This window comes from Microtus oregoni, unplaced genomic scaffold (assembly GCF_018167655.1).
Source record: "Microtus oregoni isolate MIOR12 unplaced genomic scaffold, Mior012 000121F_001, whole genome shotgun sequence".
Lineage (NCBI taxonomy): Eukaryota > Metazoa > Chordata > Mammalia > Rodentia > Cricetidae > Microtus > Microtus oregoni.
Window position 1 is genome coordinate 628,482 of NW_024544751.1, and position 19,930 is coordinate 648,411.

The following is a 19,930-nucleotide window of genomic DNA, read 5'->3' on the forward strand; positions in this document are numbered from 1 at the left end:
CCCTAGACAGCTTAGTAAGATATGGCCTCAAAATAAGTAAAAGCAGGGCTCCCTGGTAAACAGCTTCATGTGTGATGTCTAAGATAGTAGTCACGCGCCTTCCTTCCCAATTGTGTGGCATTCCAGTGAGCAGAAACATGAAGATAGCAAATCCTTGTGTTGTTGTCCTAACTTGGGCAATTAGCACCCTGGCTCTGCTGTTGGTAAAACCATGTTGGGTCAGGAACTCCTGGATAGGAGCATATATTAGGAGCAGTAGATACAGAAGATGCGGCCCCTGCCACATGCCGAAGGCTGTGGGGAGCATGGCTGTGTCTGGCAGAGACAAAGAATGAGGGAGTAGGTGCCAGCATTGATAGTCACACTTGTCTCCAAGCTTCCCCATCCCTTTCTGTGCTTTACGTTCCCATTTTCTTCTCATACGTCTCAAAGACCCTTTTAATGGTATATATAGGAAATGTGTCACCGTTTCATTATCCGGTGCCCATCACTCTTGGTACTGTCTGCATTTCTTCAGAGTTAGGGTCAAGTTTTTCTTCTTCCTTGTCTTCCCTGTGTCTTAAATACTTGTCCGTTGTAAACTGCGCTGCGACTAAACCAAAGCTAAGATTCCTAAGTGAAGTGATTACAGGGTCAAGTCAAATCAAAATCAGGCAGATTGTGTTTCAGACTCTGCATTGGTATGCTGTCTAAAGACCCCGCTGCTGGACTGTGGGGAAGCTCAGGAGTTTCCAAGGGAAAAGTAGCCATTTAGAGGTATAGTAGTGTTTTAGTATTTAACAACCCAGATGGCGTATAGATGCACAGCAACAGAAAAATTGCCCTGAATAAATATTTCAGGGTCTATATAAGTATTTCAGAGTACTATGTATTTAGAGGATTGTGTGTTCTCTTCAGGGTTTAGATGTGAGGCCCAGTTGGCAGACACATGCTCTTTGGTCACTGCATTTGGGTGAAGTGGGAAAACAAAACACATTGTAGATACAAAGGTTCCACACATGTTGGCTGGGTATGAGGGTTTTGCCTGTAATGCGTTCTGAAGTGCGTAGCTGAAGTGCAGTGTGAAAGAGCATACATATGCTGTTGGGAGATCCTGTGTGGAAGAACAGGGGAAGGATGGAAAAGGGAAAGTAGGTATGGAAATGAGAAGTGGCCCGAAATAGGTTCCTCAGTTTCACTGTTGAATGCAAGTCCTTTAAATGGCCACAGGTGAGTATTTTGTGCGAGGCATCATGCTGGATTTGTATTTGTGGATAGAGTTAGACCTTTTAAAAGTATAACATCCCCAGAACCCCAAAACCTTTTTAAAAGGAGCATTTCCAAGTTCTTTGATACATACTAATAACCTAGTCCCTTTCTTTGAGTACTTGTTTGGTATTGGAACAAGTGACCCTCCACAGCTTGTGATGTTCCTAAAACAATCCTTCAAGGTCTACAATGAGGTAGGTTTCTTTCTCTCTCCTTTCCTCTTGTGTTTTTGTTAGTGTTTAACTAGTTCACTTAATCAGTTACTATTCAGCCTCCTGGTAAATTCTAATGGCTTGTTGGTTAGGGATCGGAATAAACATCAATTCCCAAATTAGAATATCTATTCTTGCATTTAAGGGGTTTTCTAGTTTTAAACATAAGATGGTTGTGTGTGTAGGGGGTGGGGAGCCTAGGGAAAGTCCTTCTAGACCAAAAATGATGATGGTGATTTCAATTTGTCTGCCTCCTTATTCAGGCAGTGTGTTTCTTGAGACCCACTGCCCTGCATTCACTCCTCAGTATAACTGCAGAAAGAGAAGGCTCTTTCAGGCTTGACTCCCTTTTCCCTGACGGGCTTACTTATGTTTTCTCCAGACTCAGGCAATGGCGATCAGTCTTTGAGGGATTTCCTTTTATCATTTAACTAGACTTTAACTTAAATCACTCCTTTCTGTATGACATTCACCATGCCATCAAAGCTTGAGATAAATTTTACTGGTTTTTCACTCCTTTGAGGCAAAAATCTAGACTTACCTAACTAACTTAGAATGTATACTGTAATTTTACTCTGCTTCCTTGTCAGTGTATGTAGACGCTAGATTAACTCACAACACACTTTTTAAGAAGGCATTTGCATTGTGTTGCTAGTTGCCCCTGCTGCCCTTTTTGACCACTAAGTTTTATGAGTTGACTTGTGTCGTGGATTAAAAGCTCTAGGCAGCGTGGCATGAGCAGCAGGTCCAGATACTTGGTGAAGGAGTGCAAGCTACTTAACCCAGCTCCTTGAGGGAGCCTCAGAGTGGCAGCACCATTGTCATTGTCACAGCTGCGGCCATTTCCTATTCTAGAGGTTACGGTGGGTAGTTTTGAGTCACTTGTGCACGCTTGCCCTAAATGCTCCCTGAAAGGTCATCACTGCTGAAAGTTTTCAAAATATCACAGGAGGAGTCACAACTTTGAAGCGACCAAATGACCTGGCTAGATCCGGGCTCCACAGAGGTAACTCTGCTTGGCTCTAAATATTTACTTTATTGTGTGTTTCTATCATATGATGTCTAAGAATTGGTAGGCATTTTATGTTATTACCTACTTCCAGTTGCTCTCCACTGAGCGGTCTGAATAATGAACATATGTTAGAGATTACAGACCTGGCAGAGATGGAAGTAGAGGCAAGAAAAGAAGTTCTCAGACCCTCAGCATGTCTACTGGACCTGCTGACTCATTTCTTAATCTAAACCGTAGCTGAACCTCAGTTTAGCCTGAGAGCTACACCATGCCTACTAAGCCTCTAGTACTCAAAAGAAACCTTTACTTGGACTAGGAAAAAATCCCACTGGAGAAGTGCTGGCTATGCCTTTGTAAAACCTGTGAGCTTCGTGAAAAACTGTTAATTAAAAGTTGGTAACTTGGGTCCAACTATGAAAACTATATCAAAATATAAACTACCTAAGTGCCCAAAATATACTTAGCTAACTTAGCTGCTATGCTCTGTCTGCTAAGATGTGAAAGTCTTTAAAAACGCAAGTCCTGTTTGATAATGTGGGTGATTGTCAGTGGTCTGCAGATACTATACGTAAATTATGATTAATAAAGATTAATTCGCAGGAGGCCTTTCAGGCTGGGCATATAATTTCCTTTTGGTCTGATAAACTAAACATTTAGTTAGGTAAGAGGATCACACCAGGCTTCCAAATGATTGTTGCTTTTATGCAGTGTTTTAACTCATTGCCACTTAATCGTCATTTCCACTCCATTTGAATTCTGTTCATTAATGCTATATTAGTTCATCAGGATGTAATTATGATGAACTAAAAGAGTATAAACCTCATTCAGTGCCTTACACTTCATAAAGTTTTGTTGTATTAACGTTTCAGGATGTACTGGGCCTTAGGAGCCGAAGAGATTAATAACATTTCCAAGCCCTACATGAAGGGCCTGATTATCGGAGCACACTGTAACTGGGTTAATGTTAAACAGTGGCTGTCCTGCTGATTCACTTAGGGACCTGGGAGATGACAGTTTTATTCTACTTTACTGGGCTGGCCTTACTGCACAATTAATTAAGACCTGCTTAAAAATAGCCTTCAGAATAGGGCCAGAGAAGGGGAAGCCTTTAAAATAATGGAAATGTAGTAGTGAATTTATTGCCAGGGCTGCAGTAGCTACTCAACCAGGTTGGATTTATGAATATTACAGGCTATGTTGCTTTTTTGAGAGCACTACTGAGACCCCTTACCCTTCCTTCTCTACTTGTCTCCCTCCCTCCCTCCCGCCCTCCCTCCCTCCCTCCCTCCAACAAGAACTTGCCATGTAGCTCAGGCTGTCCACAAATTTGCAGCAATCTTGCTGGGTGGTGGTGGCGGCGCACGCCATTAATCCCAGCACTGGGAAGGCAGAGACAGGTGAATCTCAGTGATTTCAAAGGCCAGCCTGGTCTACAGTGCTAATTCTAAGACAGCTAGGACTGTTACACAGAGAAACCCTGTTTCGAACCCCCCCCCCCCCCCACACACACACACCTCATATTGAAGCAATCCTCCTGCCCAACTTCCTGAGTATCAGAATTGCAGTTCCCTGTTACTATCCGTGCATTCTTTTCAATACTGAGGATTGAATCCAAGGCCTCTGGGCAAGTGGTCCACCCACTACTATGTATCTACATCCTCTATTCTTGGTTGTTTTAGAGTTTTCAAATGGTTAAGTGATACCAAAGAACAGACTGGGGCTGGGGTGTCAGACAGTCATCAGAGTGCTTACCTAGCATGGATGAAGCCCTGGGTTTAATCCTAAGTGCAAAACAAAATTGGCGGTAGACCATATGTCTACAATCCCAGCATGCTATAATTTTGGTACTCAGGGAGTAGAATCTTCAGGAAGATTAGAAGTCAAGACATTCTTAGCTACATAGGGAGTTTGAGGTCCAGCCTGGGTCACATGAAGCCTGTATTTTAAAGAATGGCTTTTGTTGTAATTTGATGGGCAATTTATAGTTTTATTGCATTTTTTTTAAATTGTGGTACTAAGGATTTAACCAGGGCCTCGGGCATGCCAAACGTGTATTACTTCAGAACCACACTTCTAACCCCAAACAACTCTGTCTATTTATGTAAGTACGTATGCACACTCATGGAGGGGCTGTTTACCTATGTGCGTCCACGCATGCACGCGTGCACACACACACATAAACACACACACTCGCACACAGAAGTCAGAAGAAGACTATCAAGTACCCTCCTCTGTTGCTCTTTGCTTTGTTCACATTGAGAGTGGGTTTTACTTAATGTGAAGTTTGTTTCAGGTAGGCTGGCTGGACAGTATCTTCTGGGATCCACTTGTCTCCCCCCCCCCCCCCCCCCCCCCGTGCTAAATCATGCACAGCCACATTCAGCTTTTTACATCAACGCTGGGGATCTAAAATCAGGCCCTCATGCTTGTGAAGCATGCCCTTTTACCCACTGAGTTATCGCCCCATAATTCCAAAACAATGGTTTTTTTTTTTTGTTGTTGTTGTTTTTGTTTTTCGAGACAGGGTTTCTCTGTGGTTTTGGAGCCTGTCCTGGAACTAGCTCTGTAGACCAGGCTGGTCTCGAACTCACGGAGATCCGCCTGCCTCTGCCTCCCGAGTGCTAGGATTAAAGGCATGTGCCACCACCGCCCGGCAACAATGTTATTTTTGAAACAGGATCTTGCTACGTTGTCCTAGCCTACCCAGAATCATAAGTTCAAGTGATCCTTCTACGTCAGCCTCACGAAGTAATTGGGACTTCAGGTGTGTGCCACTGCACCTGTCCTCTTGTTTTTCTTTAATTATACCATGCATATAAAGATGATGCACAATACGTATGTGTGCACTTTAAAGAATAACTGAAAGATGAACATGTCACCAGATCAAGGAAAACGGCCAGCGTTTCAGAAGCCTTACCATGTTACATGTTCTTCACAGACTATAGCGCTCGCTCTCTCTCTCTCTCTCTCTCTCTCTCTCTCTCTCTCTTGTAGATCCTTCCTTTATTTTTGTCATTTTCTTCCTTCTACTTGTAATGCGATCATTTGTATCCTAAAATTCAGGCTTGCCTGTGATTGTGTTCAGGAATAGAGTCATGTTTGTTAGGTGCTCTTTTATGTCTGGAGTCTCTCAGCATGTGTTTGTGGGGTTTTATGCATGTTATTACTGTGAGTTTTAATTCATTTTTATTTTATTTATTTTGACTTTTTGAGGCAGGGGCTTGCTACATCACCCAAGGCTGATTGCAAAGTCACTAGCCTCCTAAGTGCTAGAATTACAAGCATATGTCACCAAGCCCACGTTAGTGGTGCATTAAAAAAAGGCTCTTCTTTATTTGCCTTTGTCCCCTTTTAAATTCGTATCCTAGTAATTATAAAGTTTCTGGACATGTCTACTTTGATGTCTGGCTCTCTCTGCTAAATGAGTTATGAAGTGTGAAACTCGTCTGGACTTGAATCTTCTGAGGCTCCCACCTATCAGTTTGATGGCATTTGTTTAGACGAGGCTGCATCTTTAAGGCTTCTGCACTAGGTTAGAAAATCTTCCTTTCTCCAAGGCCGGTTCAAGGGTCTGGTCATGTGATCTCAGCTGTGACATCACACTCTGACCAACCAGGAGCACTGGTGGCTCTTTAGGTGGCGTTTGTTGCTGTGAAAAAGCAGAGAAAGCAGCAAGTGCCCTTGTAAAGCGTCCCAGCGCGGGCCTCCTGTACAAGCGCCTCATCCTAAATGAGCAAATGCGGGCTGCCAAGGGAGTTTTTTCCTTGAAGCAGAAAGAAAGAAAACTGTGATCCAAGGTAAGCAGCCTGAGCCCAGCCCCGGACTGAAGCATGCTCCAGGAGCAGGGGATCTGGAGAATTGCAAGCAGCCTGTAGTAGGATTCTAATCACTGCCTGCCCTGTGCTAGGGGCCTGATCATTGCGTGTCTAGCAGGAGACAGACGACAAAGGAGGATGCGGTGGTGCTCATGTTACCTAGTGATGTAATAGGATTCTCTCATTCCTGCCAGGACGCTGTTGCAGATCTTCATTTTGCCTTAAAGCTGGGGGTGGTGGAGGAGCTCATTTGATATATAATGTAACATTAGACTGCTATCTGATGCTTCTCAGAATCTTTCACAAAATCCTGCCTCTTTTTTTTCCTTCCTGAAAGGAGAACTCTGAAACTAGAGCAAATTCAATGGAAGCATTAACCCGCTCTGAGGAACCAGTTTCTGGTTGTTTGGTGCCCAGCATTCCTGTCAGCGTTTAACTTGAGAGCGGAAACAGCTTGGTTCAGCTCCCTTCTTCCCACAGACTTTCTTTTCTTTCTGCCCCTGTTTCCGAGCTGGCTTTCCCCCGCCAAGCTCTCAAACGTAGCAGCTTTCATCTTTTATCAGTGTAACACTGACTGATAGGAAATGCTGGGTAGTGATTCAGCAGACATCCATTTTCTAGCCAGGTACAAGTGAAGATAGGAAAAGGACTTTGGTTGGAGGTTTTAAGATTAACTTGTTCACCTCCTCCACGCCACTTCAGGGACCCACCCACCTGCAGATGATTAGGACTCGGCTGAGCTTTTCCTTTCGAATCTGTGACCTGCTTGTAAGAAACATGCTGAATTAGAACTTGTACAAATCGGTAAACCAGGTTCAGTTTATCTCGTTCATTCAAACTTACGCCACGAGAATGCTAAAATCATCTAGCTGAGTTGGGCAAAGGGATGTTGGAGAAAGAGTCAGCTGAAGCTAACTTGGGCATTTATTGAAGAGGGGTTCATTACCGAATAGTCTGGATGAAGTCTTGTCCCTGCCAAGATTGGTGCTGCAAATGTGAGATTTGGCTGTGTGAGTTAAATGATGGAATTGCTCTGCTTTCTCCCTGCGTGCATTTATATAGCTTTCTCAATGCTGTTTTTACATGTCTAGTTTACTAGCAAAATATTGTTACATCAGATGATGTTGCCAAAATATTTTGAACAAGTTTATAAGCAATACTTACCATGTGTCAGTACAACTGCTTAGTTTAAATATTCCCTCAGCCTTGCCATTTGTTGAATGCATTTTGGTTCATCTGATGTTTACCGACTATCGCATGTGCTATGACAGTACAAAGAGCAGGAAATGGTGACACATTCTTGGGGGGGGGGGGGGGGGCTGAGATGAGCACAAGTTCTAGGCCTGCCTGGGAAACCTAGTGAGACTTGACTCAAACGGAAAAAAAGACGTGGTGGAGAAGGCTGTTATGAATTCAGTATAGTGTAACTGTTGAAGATTGGCTAGTCTAGGAAAGGAAGAGAAAGCATATGCATACACAAATAGCTGTAATGGAAAAACTAAATGCCAAGCCGACTAAGAACCACAATTAGTGCATGCACTCGGATGTTGCTTAGTTGAAAGATTAAGGGACGGTTCATTGCTAAGCTAAGCATTGTTATCCAAATCTCTCCTTGTAAATATTTGACTTTCCAACACACTGTGAAAGAGTTTCTACCAGCCCATTCTGTTGGAGATCAAAGCGTCGACTGAAGGAAAGTTTGCACGTTCCAGTCACCTTAACTCTTGAAGAGGCCAGCATTATTCCGTTCAAGTCTTCACCCAGGCAAAGGCTACCTCGTCGGATTGAGTTACTGCCTTACAGAGTATGAGGTGGCTCTGATGGGGTACATTTGCAAAGACCTCGGAGCCCTTTATCTCCCTTCCATGAACTGAAATACCTAAACTGATCCAAGCTCCTTTCTGTCCTTTGTTCTGTAGATACTTTCTCCATTACACAGCAGCTTCTGTCATTTCTCTTTATACTATCACCGTCCTGGTCCCTGTCCACTCATGATGCCTTTAGCTGTTTCTTATTTGAGCCTAGACCACAGAAACTATGAACGTGATTGTGTTCCCTCATTTCCACTCCTAAACTCTAGTCATCAGATAGTTGATGAGGGCTTTAAAAATTTTGACTCTCTGATGTACTAATGTCTGTTTGCTATTTAATACAGGAAACAAGTCATACAATGGTGGTGGAATAGGCTCTTCAAATAGGATCATGGACTTCTTGGAGGAGCCAATCCCTGGTGTAGGGACCTATGATGATTTCAACACAATTGATTGGGTGAGAGAGAAGTCTCGAGACCGAGATAGGCACCGAGAGGTAAGGCAGTGCTCGCACCTGAGTAATCTTAGGGAACATGGGGGAAGAAAGGTAAAGAGCTAAATTTGTTCTTTGCTCTCCTTTTTTTCAGCCCCAGAGCTGGTGTGAATCTCTTCTATTGACAACACAGGGTTTCTTTCATTTTTCGTTTTTATTTTTTGAGATAAGTCTTCTGTAGGTTAGGCTGGCCTGGAACTCGCTATGTAGTCTACACTGACAAACTCCTGAATACCCTTTTGCCTCCCTCATACTGAATTAACAGATGAGAGCCACCATGCCTGGCTTCATTTTGTAATATATTTCTGGTTTTTTTGTTTGTTTGTTTGTTTGTTTGCTTACACAGAGACACGGTTTCTCTGTGTAACAACTCTGACTGTCCTGGAACTAGCTCTGTAGACCAGGCTGGCCTCAAACTCCCAGAGATCAGCCTGCCTCTGCCTCCTGAGTGCTGGGATTAAAGGCATGCACTACCACCACCTGCTATATTTCTGTTTTTAAAGACCTTTTATATACAATTTTCATTCTTGTTTTTAACTCTGTGTCTAATGATTTTTTTTTCCTATAGAATGTTGTTAAAAGAGACATTCATGAAATGGGTACGCATGCCTCTGCGTAGGTGAAAACAAATGTTCCAGACCTTCTCCTCCCATCTCAGCTCCCTTTATGGTTTGTCTCTTAAAGCAGGGTCTCTAAAACCAAGGAAAGTAAATGGGCTTTTTTCAAAGGAATAAAAAACCAAATTACCCCAACCTTACAGTGTATTGAAGAATATGGGTTCAGCTTTATAAGATTATAGCTCTTGTAAAACCATAAAACCAAAGTAACATTATGCATCCAGCACCAATAAAACCATAAGACTGATCAAATTCATATCCAAGACATTAATTTGATGTTTTAGGTATTTAGGGCTATGATGTAGATTGCGTAAGCTTGACAAAAGAATTTCCTCACCTCTTTTTCCAAAGTACTGAGCTATTTTCTCAGAGCTCTGCCAAGGTCCTTTGATTCTTTTATTCTTATTATTGTTTGTTTGTTATCTTATTGAGACTTTATTCAGACTAGTCTGGAACTCACTGGGCAGGCAATCTAAACTGCCTAGAACTCTTAATCCTCCTGCTTCAACCTCCTGAGTACTGAGAGTACAGGCATGTGCCACCACACATACCAAGGGTCCTTTGCTATTTTTGTTTTTTCTTGAAATGAGACAGGGACTTGCTGTACAGTCCAGGCTCGTCACTAGCTTACAGAGCTCTTACTCCCATAATCCTAAGTGCTGGAATTACAGGTGTTTCCTGCCGTGCCCAGAACCTTTGCTTTGAACCTGTCCTATACTAGTCAAATTTAGGCAATAAACTATTTCTAGTTTATGTGGGGACAGCAGTGGAGAACTTAACTCAGCAACAGTGAAAATGTTGATGCCCAGCTCCTGCCCATGTACTCTCAGCAGGTGACCCTCTGGCAAGTTTCTTTGGGGCACACTCGTAGTTTTCCCCCCTAAAGTTCTGCTTGACTCCATATTTAAAATATATTAATACCATTTTCTGCTGAGTCCATGACTTCTTCCTGTCAGGGACAAATCTCTGTAAGAGGCAGAGATTAGAGTCAGGCAGAGACTATTTTCAGTGTGTGTGTGTGTGTGTGTGTGTGTGTGTGTGTGTGTGTATGTTTGATGATTTCCTCAAACCTAGGGTTTAACATGTATTCTCCCACTCACTAAGCTACACCCCAGCCCTATTTTTTTTTCATTTTTAAGCCTTTCTCAGATTCTGCCACGTAGTCTTACAACTACATGAACCCCAGAGTCAGGTTGTCCCAGGTACAGGTTTTGAGAAATTCCAGTTTTTCAGGGAGGCAGTACTGGCGATGGAATGCAGGGCTTTGCAGTGCTAGGCAGTATTCTGTCAGCAAGGTATGACTTAAGCCTCTTCGCTTTTGATTTGGAAACAGGGTTTCACTGTTACCCAGTTTGGCCTTGAATTTACTTGCACATAGGCTTAGCCAAAGCCTCCCAACTTATTTCATTCAGTTTTCTTCCTTCCTTTTATTTCTTTTGTGTGTGTTGAGGGGGCATGTTTCAAGACAGGGTTTCTTTGTGTAACAGCCCTGGCTGTCTTGGAACTTACTTTGTAGACTAGGCTGCCCGTGAACTCACAGAGATCCACCAGGGTCCACCTCCCAAGAGCTGGGATTAAAGGTGTGCTCCACCACACCAGGCTCAATTTTCTTTCTTCCTTTTCTGTTTTTTAAATCTTGTAATTATTGTAGTCTCTCTCTCCCTCTCTCTCCCTCTCCCTCTCCTCCTCCCTCTGTGGGTGTGGGTGTGTGTGGGTGTGTGTGCGTGCGCGCGTGTACAGGCCACTGGGCTGTCTTATTGGCCCTCAAAATACATTTTAAAGTGCCTTTTGAAGTTTATAATTTGTTATTGTTTGAGGTGTGGCTGTAGGTGAAGGTGGAATAAATCAAGTTAGAGTATAATAAATAGTGGCACAAAGAAGGGGAAGTCCCAGTAACAACACTGGCAGAATAGTGACTTTAAAGATAGGGACATGGGCCAGTAAGTTGGTTAAGGGTACAAAAAGTACTTGTTGTCAAGTCTGATGGTCTGAGTCTGATCTTTGGAACCCACATAATGGAAGGAGAGAACAGAATTCAGCAAGTTGTCCTCTGTCCTAAACACACACACACACACACACACACACACACACACACGATATAAAAAAAATAAAGCTAAAGGGAAACAAAATAAAAATATGAAGAGTGTGGATTTAAGTTGAGCAAGACCTGAACAGCCAAACTTCGGACTTATCGTGACGCCCTCAGATGCAGTTGCTGGTTTCTGGACTTGAAGGAGACACATCACCAGTATCAATCAGTGCCTGTGATTCCTGTACTTTTGGAACTTGGTGCTACCCAGCTTTGGGAATTTCCTGACTGAACTGTAGCCGCACATAGTAAACCTCAAGTTGTCACTGAGATCAACCATTGTTTATTATTTGTTTATTCTTTGCAATACAATCAAGATATTTGCTGTGAATCAACACTCCTTGAGACAGCTGTTATCCTGCAATGCACAAAACAGGCTGATTGTATTAAGAAATTAGTGGCTAAGTGGGGGTATATCTTAGACATTACAATAAATTGGTAGAATTCAGTAAATTGCAGTATTCTTGGTAAATTGGTTCAATTAAATAATTCTCAATTGTTATCTATTCCCAGATAATTTGTATTTTTCTGCTGAAGATTTTTTAGATGGAGGGAAGATATATGTAGAGTATACTAATGTTATCTTATTTTTTTCCTAGATTACCAATAAAAGCAAAGAGTCCACATGGGCCTTAATTCACAGTGTGAGTGATGCATTTTCTGGCTGGTTGTTGATGCTCCTTATTGGGCTTTTATCAGGTATGGTAAACTACAGAAGTTTTTAAAATTAATCTCCCACTATGTTCTCCCATCGGAAATGAATTGCTGGCGAATCTTTTGAAAGTGCAACATCCCATGTGTAAATGAGCTCTAAGTAATGCCTGTATCTAAGAAGAAATACGTCTAAACACAGTTTGTGTGCCTAAGATGTCACGATCATTTTAAGGTGGAAGGCAGCTCTGGGAATAAGAGTAAAGACTAATATATGTGCCAGTCAAGTTTTCACCACTGAGCCCCTGCCTCAGCCCTTGTTCTTCTTAAAACAGGCTCTCCTAATTTAGCCCAGGCTGGTTTTGATCTCAATATACAGTCCAGGCTGGAAGGAGCTGTTTCCTCACTCTCCTCAGTGCTGATATTACAGGCGAGAACTACCATACCCAGCTCTTAACTTTTATCTCCTCCCTCCTGGTGGCAGAGGAAGGCATGCTAAGATGTAGCTCCTAAGCTCAGGGACTCAGCACATTCTTTCCTGGTTTCAGAGGGGCGTTATGCTAGCAGATTCTCCTGTCAGCTCCACTGACTTTCTCTAGCCACTCCAAACACTGTAGGTTGAATATCCTCAGTGGGTAAAGGCCACATGATGGGGGGAGAAAACCAGTACTTACAAGTTATCTTCCAACCCTCACTCAAATTATCCTCTGATCTTCACATGTACACCATGGCACCCCCCCCCCCCGCACACACACACGGTGGGGCATGTGTACACTCACACTAAAAAAAATGTAAAAAAAGTTTGAAGCCAGAGATATTTGAAATGTTACCATATTATATAATGAAATATTTGGAGTAAAGGACCCAAATCTAAACACAAAATTTGCTTGTTTTATATATACATATATGCACTATATAATACATACATTAGATACGTATAAATATATGTATAAGCACTGTGTATACACACTCACACACACGAGCATGTGCACATGCACACATACACACACACAGCTTGAAGGGAGTTTTATATAAGTTCACTTGGATTTTCTATTAGTGTGAAAGAGTATCTCATCTGACTTGATGAGACCCAGGCTGGCCTCAGCATCACCCTGTCTCAGCCTCCTAGGTCCGGATAGTAGGCTGTAGACAGTGCCCTGCTTTCCATCTCTATGTTGACTAAAGTCCTATCACATGAGGTCAGGTTTGCAATTTTCCTCATGCAGCATCATGTCAATGCTTAAAGAATTAAGAAATGTTTCAGGTTAGAGATGCTCACCTTATGTACAGTACATGAATGGAGACTTGCTCTGCAGATACCAGCTTACAGCAAGTTCCAGTGCAAACTTCCCCTCCTATGCGGGAAACAGAAAGCCAGCAACACCGGGCAGAGAAAGCAAGAAATGTACTCTTGTAGCATTAAAGACAATGCCTAGGAAGATCTGGACTCTTGAGCAAAATAGGAGTTAAGTGGGAAAGCTAGAGAAGATACTATAAGATTTCACTTTACAGAGTAGACTCTAGTTTCAGGAAGTCAAGATTAAAATCCCTACTCCACTGCTGGTAGCTTTATGGCTATGGGCAAGTTTCTTAGCTCCTGGAGACTTTGGTGTATTGGTCTGTAAAATGGAGATAGCACAGGCATCTGTATTGAATACTTTCTTTGAGGATTATATGAGATAAAATACTTGACATGATGCCTAGTTGCTGATGCTGTTCTTGTCATGAGGCATGGAGAAAATGACTACCTCAAATATGAAGTGATTCGTTCATTCTGAGTTTCCAAGAATTGCCTGGGATAAGGACGGGCAAGATGGCTTAGTGGGGGAGGTGCTTGCTCTACAAGCCTGACAAACTTAGTTTGATCCCTGAAATCCAGGGCGGAAGGAGAGAGCCAACTTCCAAAAGTTGCCCTTTGGCCTCCATGTTTGAGTCTGCATGCACTTACGTGTGTACACACAAACAAATAATATATAAAATAAATTATTTCTTTTAAAAAGAATTGCCTACCCTAAAAGGTTGGCAGCCTTTTCTTTTTCATTAAGGGGGTCAGATAATACTGTTTTAAGAGTCATGGGTTAAGTGATCTCTGGAGTGCCCGCTCCACCCTGCTGCTGTGCCACAAAAGCAGCTGTAGGCATAGGGAGAGAAATGAGTCTTGCTGCAGCTCGGACATCTTGCCTGGCAGACAGAACAGGTGAGAAACATTTGGCCCTCACGTTGTAGCTTGCCAGCCCGTGGTTGAGGGTGTTCAATTTTGCCTTCTGGCTCTTCCAGGAGAGATAACACAGTTTGGAGCTGGTTAATAATAGATTGGGTAATCTATAAAGCCAACTATTGTAGCAAAGCAAAGGAAGGAATATAGAGGAGGGAAGGTCATAAATCTGGTAATTAGGAACATATTAGTGTTCACAAAGAAATTTCAGATATATGTTGAGAGCCAGATTTCAAGTTTTGGTAGTCATTGGAAAGAAAGAAAGAACAAACCCTTGAAATGTTAATCTGTTCTTTGGGATAGGGAAGCTTAATAAAACTTGTAGCCAGAGAAGAAAGCGACATTTGTGAGCAGGGAGAGATGTGGAAGTAGAGGGGAAGCCAGGACTGAAAATGGGTGTGTAAAATATAAAGCATACATGCGAAAACACCGGGAGCATAGAGCAAAGTATGTAACTATAAGGTCTTGTTCATTTTGTGAACCCAGGCAGTAAATGCAATAAAAGTTGGAACAGAAATCTGGGGGCTACAGTAGCCAAAAATAGCTTTCAGAAAATGCTGGATTTGACTAGGGCATTCAAGTATGTGGTAACACTTTCTGCACGTACCAAAACATACACATAACATGGCCTTTTTCACCCAGCAGAATGTAGGCACAATGTTCTCAACGCTTTAATGTGTTTCTTGTCTTTAGGTGGTCAGTGGCTGTTTTTTTCCTCTCATACACATGAGGTGTTTTGTTTTTAAACATTGGAGACCCATAACAGAAGCAGTGTGTCTGAACGGGACAGTCTGGGAATTCAGGGGCTGTTTTATAACACTTTTATCATTCCTTTAAGGCACAATATGGGCCATTTAGTTTCTCTCGTCCAGAATTTCTTCATTTAACTGACACATGACATCCAGAAGTAAAGTACTTTTACTGTCTTAGCTCTTCTGAGTTTACCAGTCATAGTACTTACTTTATTTTTTCATTGTTTTCTTTGATGGATGGCCTATATACACTCATTCCTTTTTACTGAGACCATTGTAGTGTGTTCATACCCTAGGTTCAGTAGGCATCCAAAGTTTCTCGAGTTCCAGCCAACCTTTTTTGCACACAATACTCTGTGCTGTTATAAACTTAATGTCCTTAGCGGACAGTATCTTCCTCCCGCTGTACAAGTTCTTTCTGTCTGTGGTGAAAAACCCTTCATCAACTTTGCTCCAGAGCCTTTACACATAAATATCATGGAAGATTCTTTAGTGTGTGCAATTTGTATTCACTCAAACTGATGTATATAGGGAGAACAACATAATTTTTTTTTTGTTTTAGCTGTTGTTTTTGGTTTGAGATGGAGTCTCACTATTTATTTCTAGCTGGCATGCTAAGTAGACAAGGCTGGCCTTGAACTATCAGAGTGCTGAGATGAAAAACCTGTGGCTCCATGCCTAACAAGTCACATAATGCTAAGCAAATAAATTACTCCCTTTATAGAGTGACATTCCTTAAGCACACCAAAGCAGTTCCTTCATTGTGTCAAGCAAGTTTCAAAACCAAACTCTTCTGTCTTCCCCAAGTGTTTTGCTTTTTCCCTAGCTCTTCGCAGTGTACATATTTCCCAGATTCTGGTGTTTATTTTCATTATTTTTAATCTTGTGTATGTGTTCGTGTCTGTGTGTGAGAATGCAGGTGCCCTTGGAGGCCAGAAGCATTTGTAGAACCGGAGTTAAAAACTGTTGTGAGCTATCCAATGTGGGTGCTGGGAATTGAACTCAGATCCTCTGCAAGAGTAGTATGTACTCTTAAGCATCTCTTCAGCCCAACACTGGTGTTAATGTATGTAAACAGAGACTGCTCGTTTGTTTCCCTACTGCCCAGACCCGAATAATCACACAAAGCTGTATTAATTATAACGCTGCTTGGCCAATCGCTTAGGCATTTTGCTAGCTAGCTCTTATATCATAAATTAACCCATTTCTGTTAATCTGTGTGTCACCACAATGCTGTGGCTTACTGGTAAAGTTCTGGCAGGTGTCTTTCTCCTTCAGCAGCTACATAGTATCTCCTTGACTCTGCCTACTCTCTCTATATATCTCTGTTCAGATTTTCTACCTGGATTTACTCTGCTAAGCCATTGGCTGAAACAGCTTTATTCATTAACCAATAAAAACAACACATATACAAAAGGACATCCCACATCAAATGTAGAGATAGTAAGTGAAATATTAAGCACATCAACAATCAGAAAGAAGCTCCAGATGGAATAGGAATAGGGAAGTATATATTTACCTGTCATTTCAATTCCTTTCCTGTCACTTTGGCTGATAAAACTTGTTCTAATTATCAAAGATAGAATTTTAGAAGTGAGATTAAATTTGGCTTTCTCTTTTTTCTCCACTAAATCAGGCTCGTTAGCAGGCCTAATAGATATCTCTGCTCACTGGATGACAGACTTAAAAGAAGGGATATGCACTAAGGGATTCTGGTTTAACCAGGAACACTGTTGCTGGAAATCTGACCACGCCACCTTTGAGGAGAGAGACAAGTGCCCAGAATGGAATAGCTGGTCCCAGCTTATCATCAGTACAGAACAGGTAATGTGTAATACTTATTTCTGTACCACTGAGTTTCGTCCTTATATTTATTTCATTTTTTTGTACTGTACTCCTGGAAATTATGAAATCTTCCCCTATATTCTTCATGGAAAAGAAAAGGAACAAGCTGTCTTCTTTTGTGGTTTAAGTGCTGCAGCCTTATTTCTATCTCTTCTGACATGTTGGAAGCATTTTCTGCTTATATTTAAAAGTTTGGTTTGTTTTAAAGAAGTCTTATATTTCGTTGGAAATTTCAGAGGCAAACAACAGGTAAGATGTAATTTCTAACAAGATTATGAAATGGCTTAAAATATGTTTATCATATAGAAAAACAAAGCAGTTTGTCCCTGAGCACTGAATTGGAACAATCAAAGGTATGATGTGTTTCATGTTAGAATAACGGAGATCTGGGAATCAAATCGTCCAGTCTCTTTTTCAGTTGTATTGGTATTTTCATTATTGTCTCAGCAAATATTTCTCAACACATAATAGTTTTGTGTTTTAGCTCCTTTCCTATCTTTCAGTACTTTGTTATATATTAGATCTCTCCCACTGAGAAAGCACACAAAACAGATGTGTTTTAGCTACCAGGCTCACCAGTAGAAACGGGTATCCCTTGAACTTTCTCCTTAGCTGTCCATTCTTTTGGTGAAGTAGAGATAAGACCAGAATATATGCCTGTACTCTTCAAATTTATCTTTCATCCGATTTCATGGAACTAGAGTAGAGTAAAGGTCTCTAGAAGCTGAGAAGGGAAGGGTCAGAGAGAAGTTGTGTAATGAACAGCAAATAGAGAGGAGGAAGAAATTCTACAGTTCAAACATCAGCTTTACTGTAACTGTACTGTACAACAACTAATGATTAATTGAGGGCTGCATATTGGGCCCAAGGCCTGTGTGTGCTAGGTGAGTGTTCTAATAGTGAACCACATCTCTGCTTATATATTTTACCAAGTAACAGAGTAGAGGGGGTAAGAAGACTTCAAACATAAAGATATATGAAATATTTAAGTAAGTAAATCTGCTAATTATCCTAATTTGATCACTATATAGTATATATACATGTATCAAACTATCATACTATACCTTATAAACATGTATAACCATGGTAATCCAATCAAAAATTTTAAAATAATTTTATTATTCATTTTTTTCATGAAAAAATTTGAGGTAGCACGCACACACTCATAGACACATACAAGTCAATTGAAAATAGATAATAAATTAGTAAAGTCAGAAATAAGAGATTTTTATATCTATATGTAACTATATACATTGGCTTGAGGAGCAAGGTTTTATGTGTATTGTACTGGCTAGTTTTATGTCAAGTTAATACAAGCCGGAGTCATCAGAGAGGAGGGAGCCTCAGTTGAGAAAATGCCTCCCTAAGATCCAGCTATAGGGCATTTTCTTAAGTAGTGATTGGGGTGTGATGGCCCAGCCCATGATGGGTGGTATCATCTGTGGGCTGGTGGTCCTGGGTGGTATAAGGAAGCAGGCTGAGCAAACTGTGAGGAGCACAGTAAGCAGTTCCCCTCCAGGATCTCTACATCAGCTCCTGCCTCCAGCTTCCTGTCCTGTTTGACTTCCTGTCCTGACTTCCATCCGTGATGAACAGTACCATTGAAGTGTCAGCCAAATAAACCCTTTCCTTTCAAATTTGCATTTTGGTTCTAGTGTTTCATCACAGCAATAGAAACCCTAGCTAAGACATGTATGTTTCTCAAATTGCAGTAGAGTTAAATTACTGGGGGAAAGGTACAAACCTTCCTAGAATACTGATTTTTTTTCCCTGAGGATTTGGAATATTTTTTAAATGTAAACAATGACTTTTTAATTCTTTTTAGATTTGTTTTAGGTGTATGAGTGTTTTGCCTGCATGGGTGTGTGTGTACCACATTTGTGCCAGTGCTCGTTTAGGTCACAAGAGTGCTTTAGATTCTTGGAACTGGAGTTACAGATGGTTGTGAGCCACGATGTAGGTACTGGGAATCAAACCTTGGTCCTCCGCAAGAGCATAAAGTGCTCTTAACCACTGAATCATCTTTCTACCCCTATAAACAATGATTTTAAAATGGAGTGTAAATTTTTCTTCATTTCCTTGTGTAATTCAAGATTAAACTCTAGGTCTTGCATATACTAAACAAATACTGTACAATTGAGTTACATCAACTGTATTTTAAATATTTTTATTGTAAAAGCCAGGCATGGTGGCACACACTTGTAACCCCCAGAACTTGGAAAGTGCAGGCAGGCAGATCAGGAGTTCAGAGTCGTTCTTGGCTACATTTTTGAGTTGCCTGGGCTATATGAGTCCTTGTCTCAATTTTTTAAAAAATTAAGATTACATTTAGTGTGTGTATGTGCATGTGTGTCCATCCATGCCTCAGCACATGGGTGGAGTTCAGAGGACAGCTTTAGGGAGTCAGTTCTTTCCTTCTACCATATAGATCCCAGGGATATAACCTATGTTGTAGTCTTGTTGGTTAGTAGATGCCTTTACTGGCTGAGTCTTAAAAACCATTACAGTTATTTTGAGCTGGGTATGGTAGCTCATGCCTATAATCCTAGTGTTTGGGAGTTAGTGGCAAGAGGGTCACTGCAAGCTCCAGGCCAGCTTAGTCTTATACATTGAGTGCCAGGCTAGTCAGGGTACATAATAAGACCCTATCTCAAGAAAGCAATAAGTATATAAACAAACAGTTAACTCAATTAAAATTATTTTGAGATAGGATCTTGATGATTTGCCTTGCTGGCCTCAAATTTGTGATTTTCCTGGTTAGCTGTGAGGATTTTTATTTGCTTGAAATAAAGTTTCACTCTTTTGCCTAGTCTAGTCTAGAACTCCCAGGAATCCTATTTGATTTCCCAAATCCTGGTTAGAGGTTTGAGTTGTCATACCCTTCTCTGTATTTTATTTTATTTTATTTTGTTTTATTTTATTTTTTTAGGAAGAAACAACATTTCTGTTTTACCTCCATTCCTAAGTGCTTCTGTCTTCTACCGTAATATTTCTATTTATGTATTAGAAAGACTGGGTTTTATTTTTTATTTTTTTTAAAGATTTATTTATTCATTTATTATGTATACAGTGTTCTGTCTGCATGTGCACCTGCAGGCCAGACGAGGGCACCAGATCTCATTACAGATGGTTGTGAGCCACCATGTGGTTGCTTGGAATTGAACTCAGGA

At 41.3% G+C, this 19,930-nt stretch overlaps 1 protein-coding gene across 1 annotated transcript in view; it reads left to right on the forward strand.

Moving 5' to 3' along the window:
- Positions 1 to 19,930, forward strand: part of Clcn5 (chloride voltage-gated channel 5) — a 171,514-nt gene that overhangs the window by 127,969 nt on the left and 23,615 nt on the right. The window contains exons 4-6 of the mRNA XM_041646154.1: positions 8,443 to 8,594; positions 11,897 to 11,996; positions 16,552 to 16,739. Of these exons, the coding sequence (XP_041502088.1) occupies positions 8,443 to 8,594; positions 11,897 to 11,996; positions 16,552 to 16,739 (440 nt within the window). The remainder of the gene's footprint in view (positions 1 to 8,442; positions 8,595 to 11,896; positions 11,997 to 16,551; positions 16,740 to 19,930) is intronic.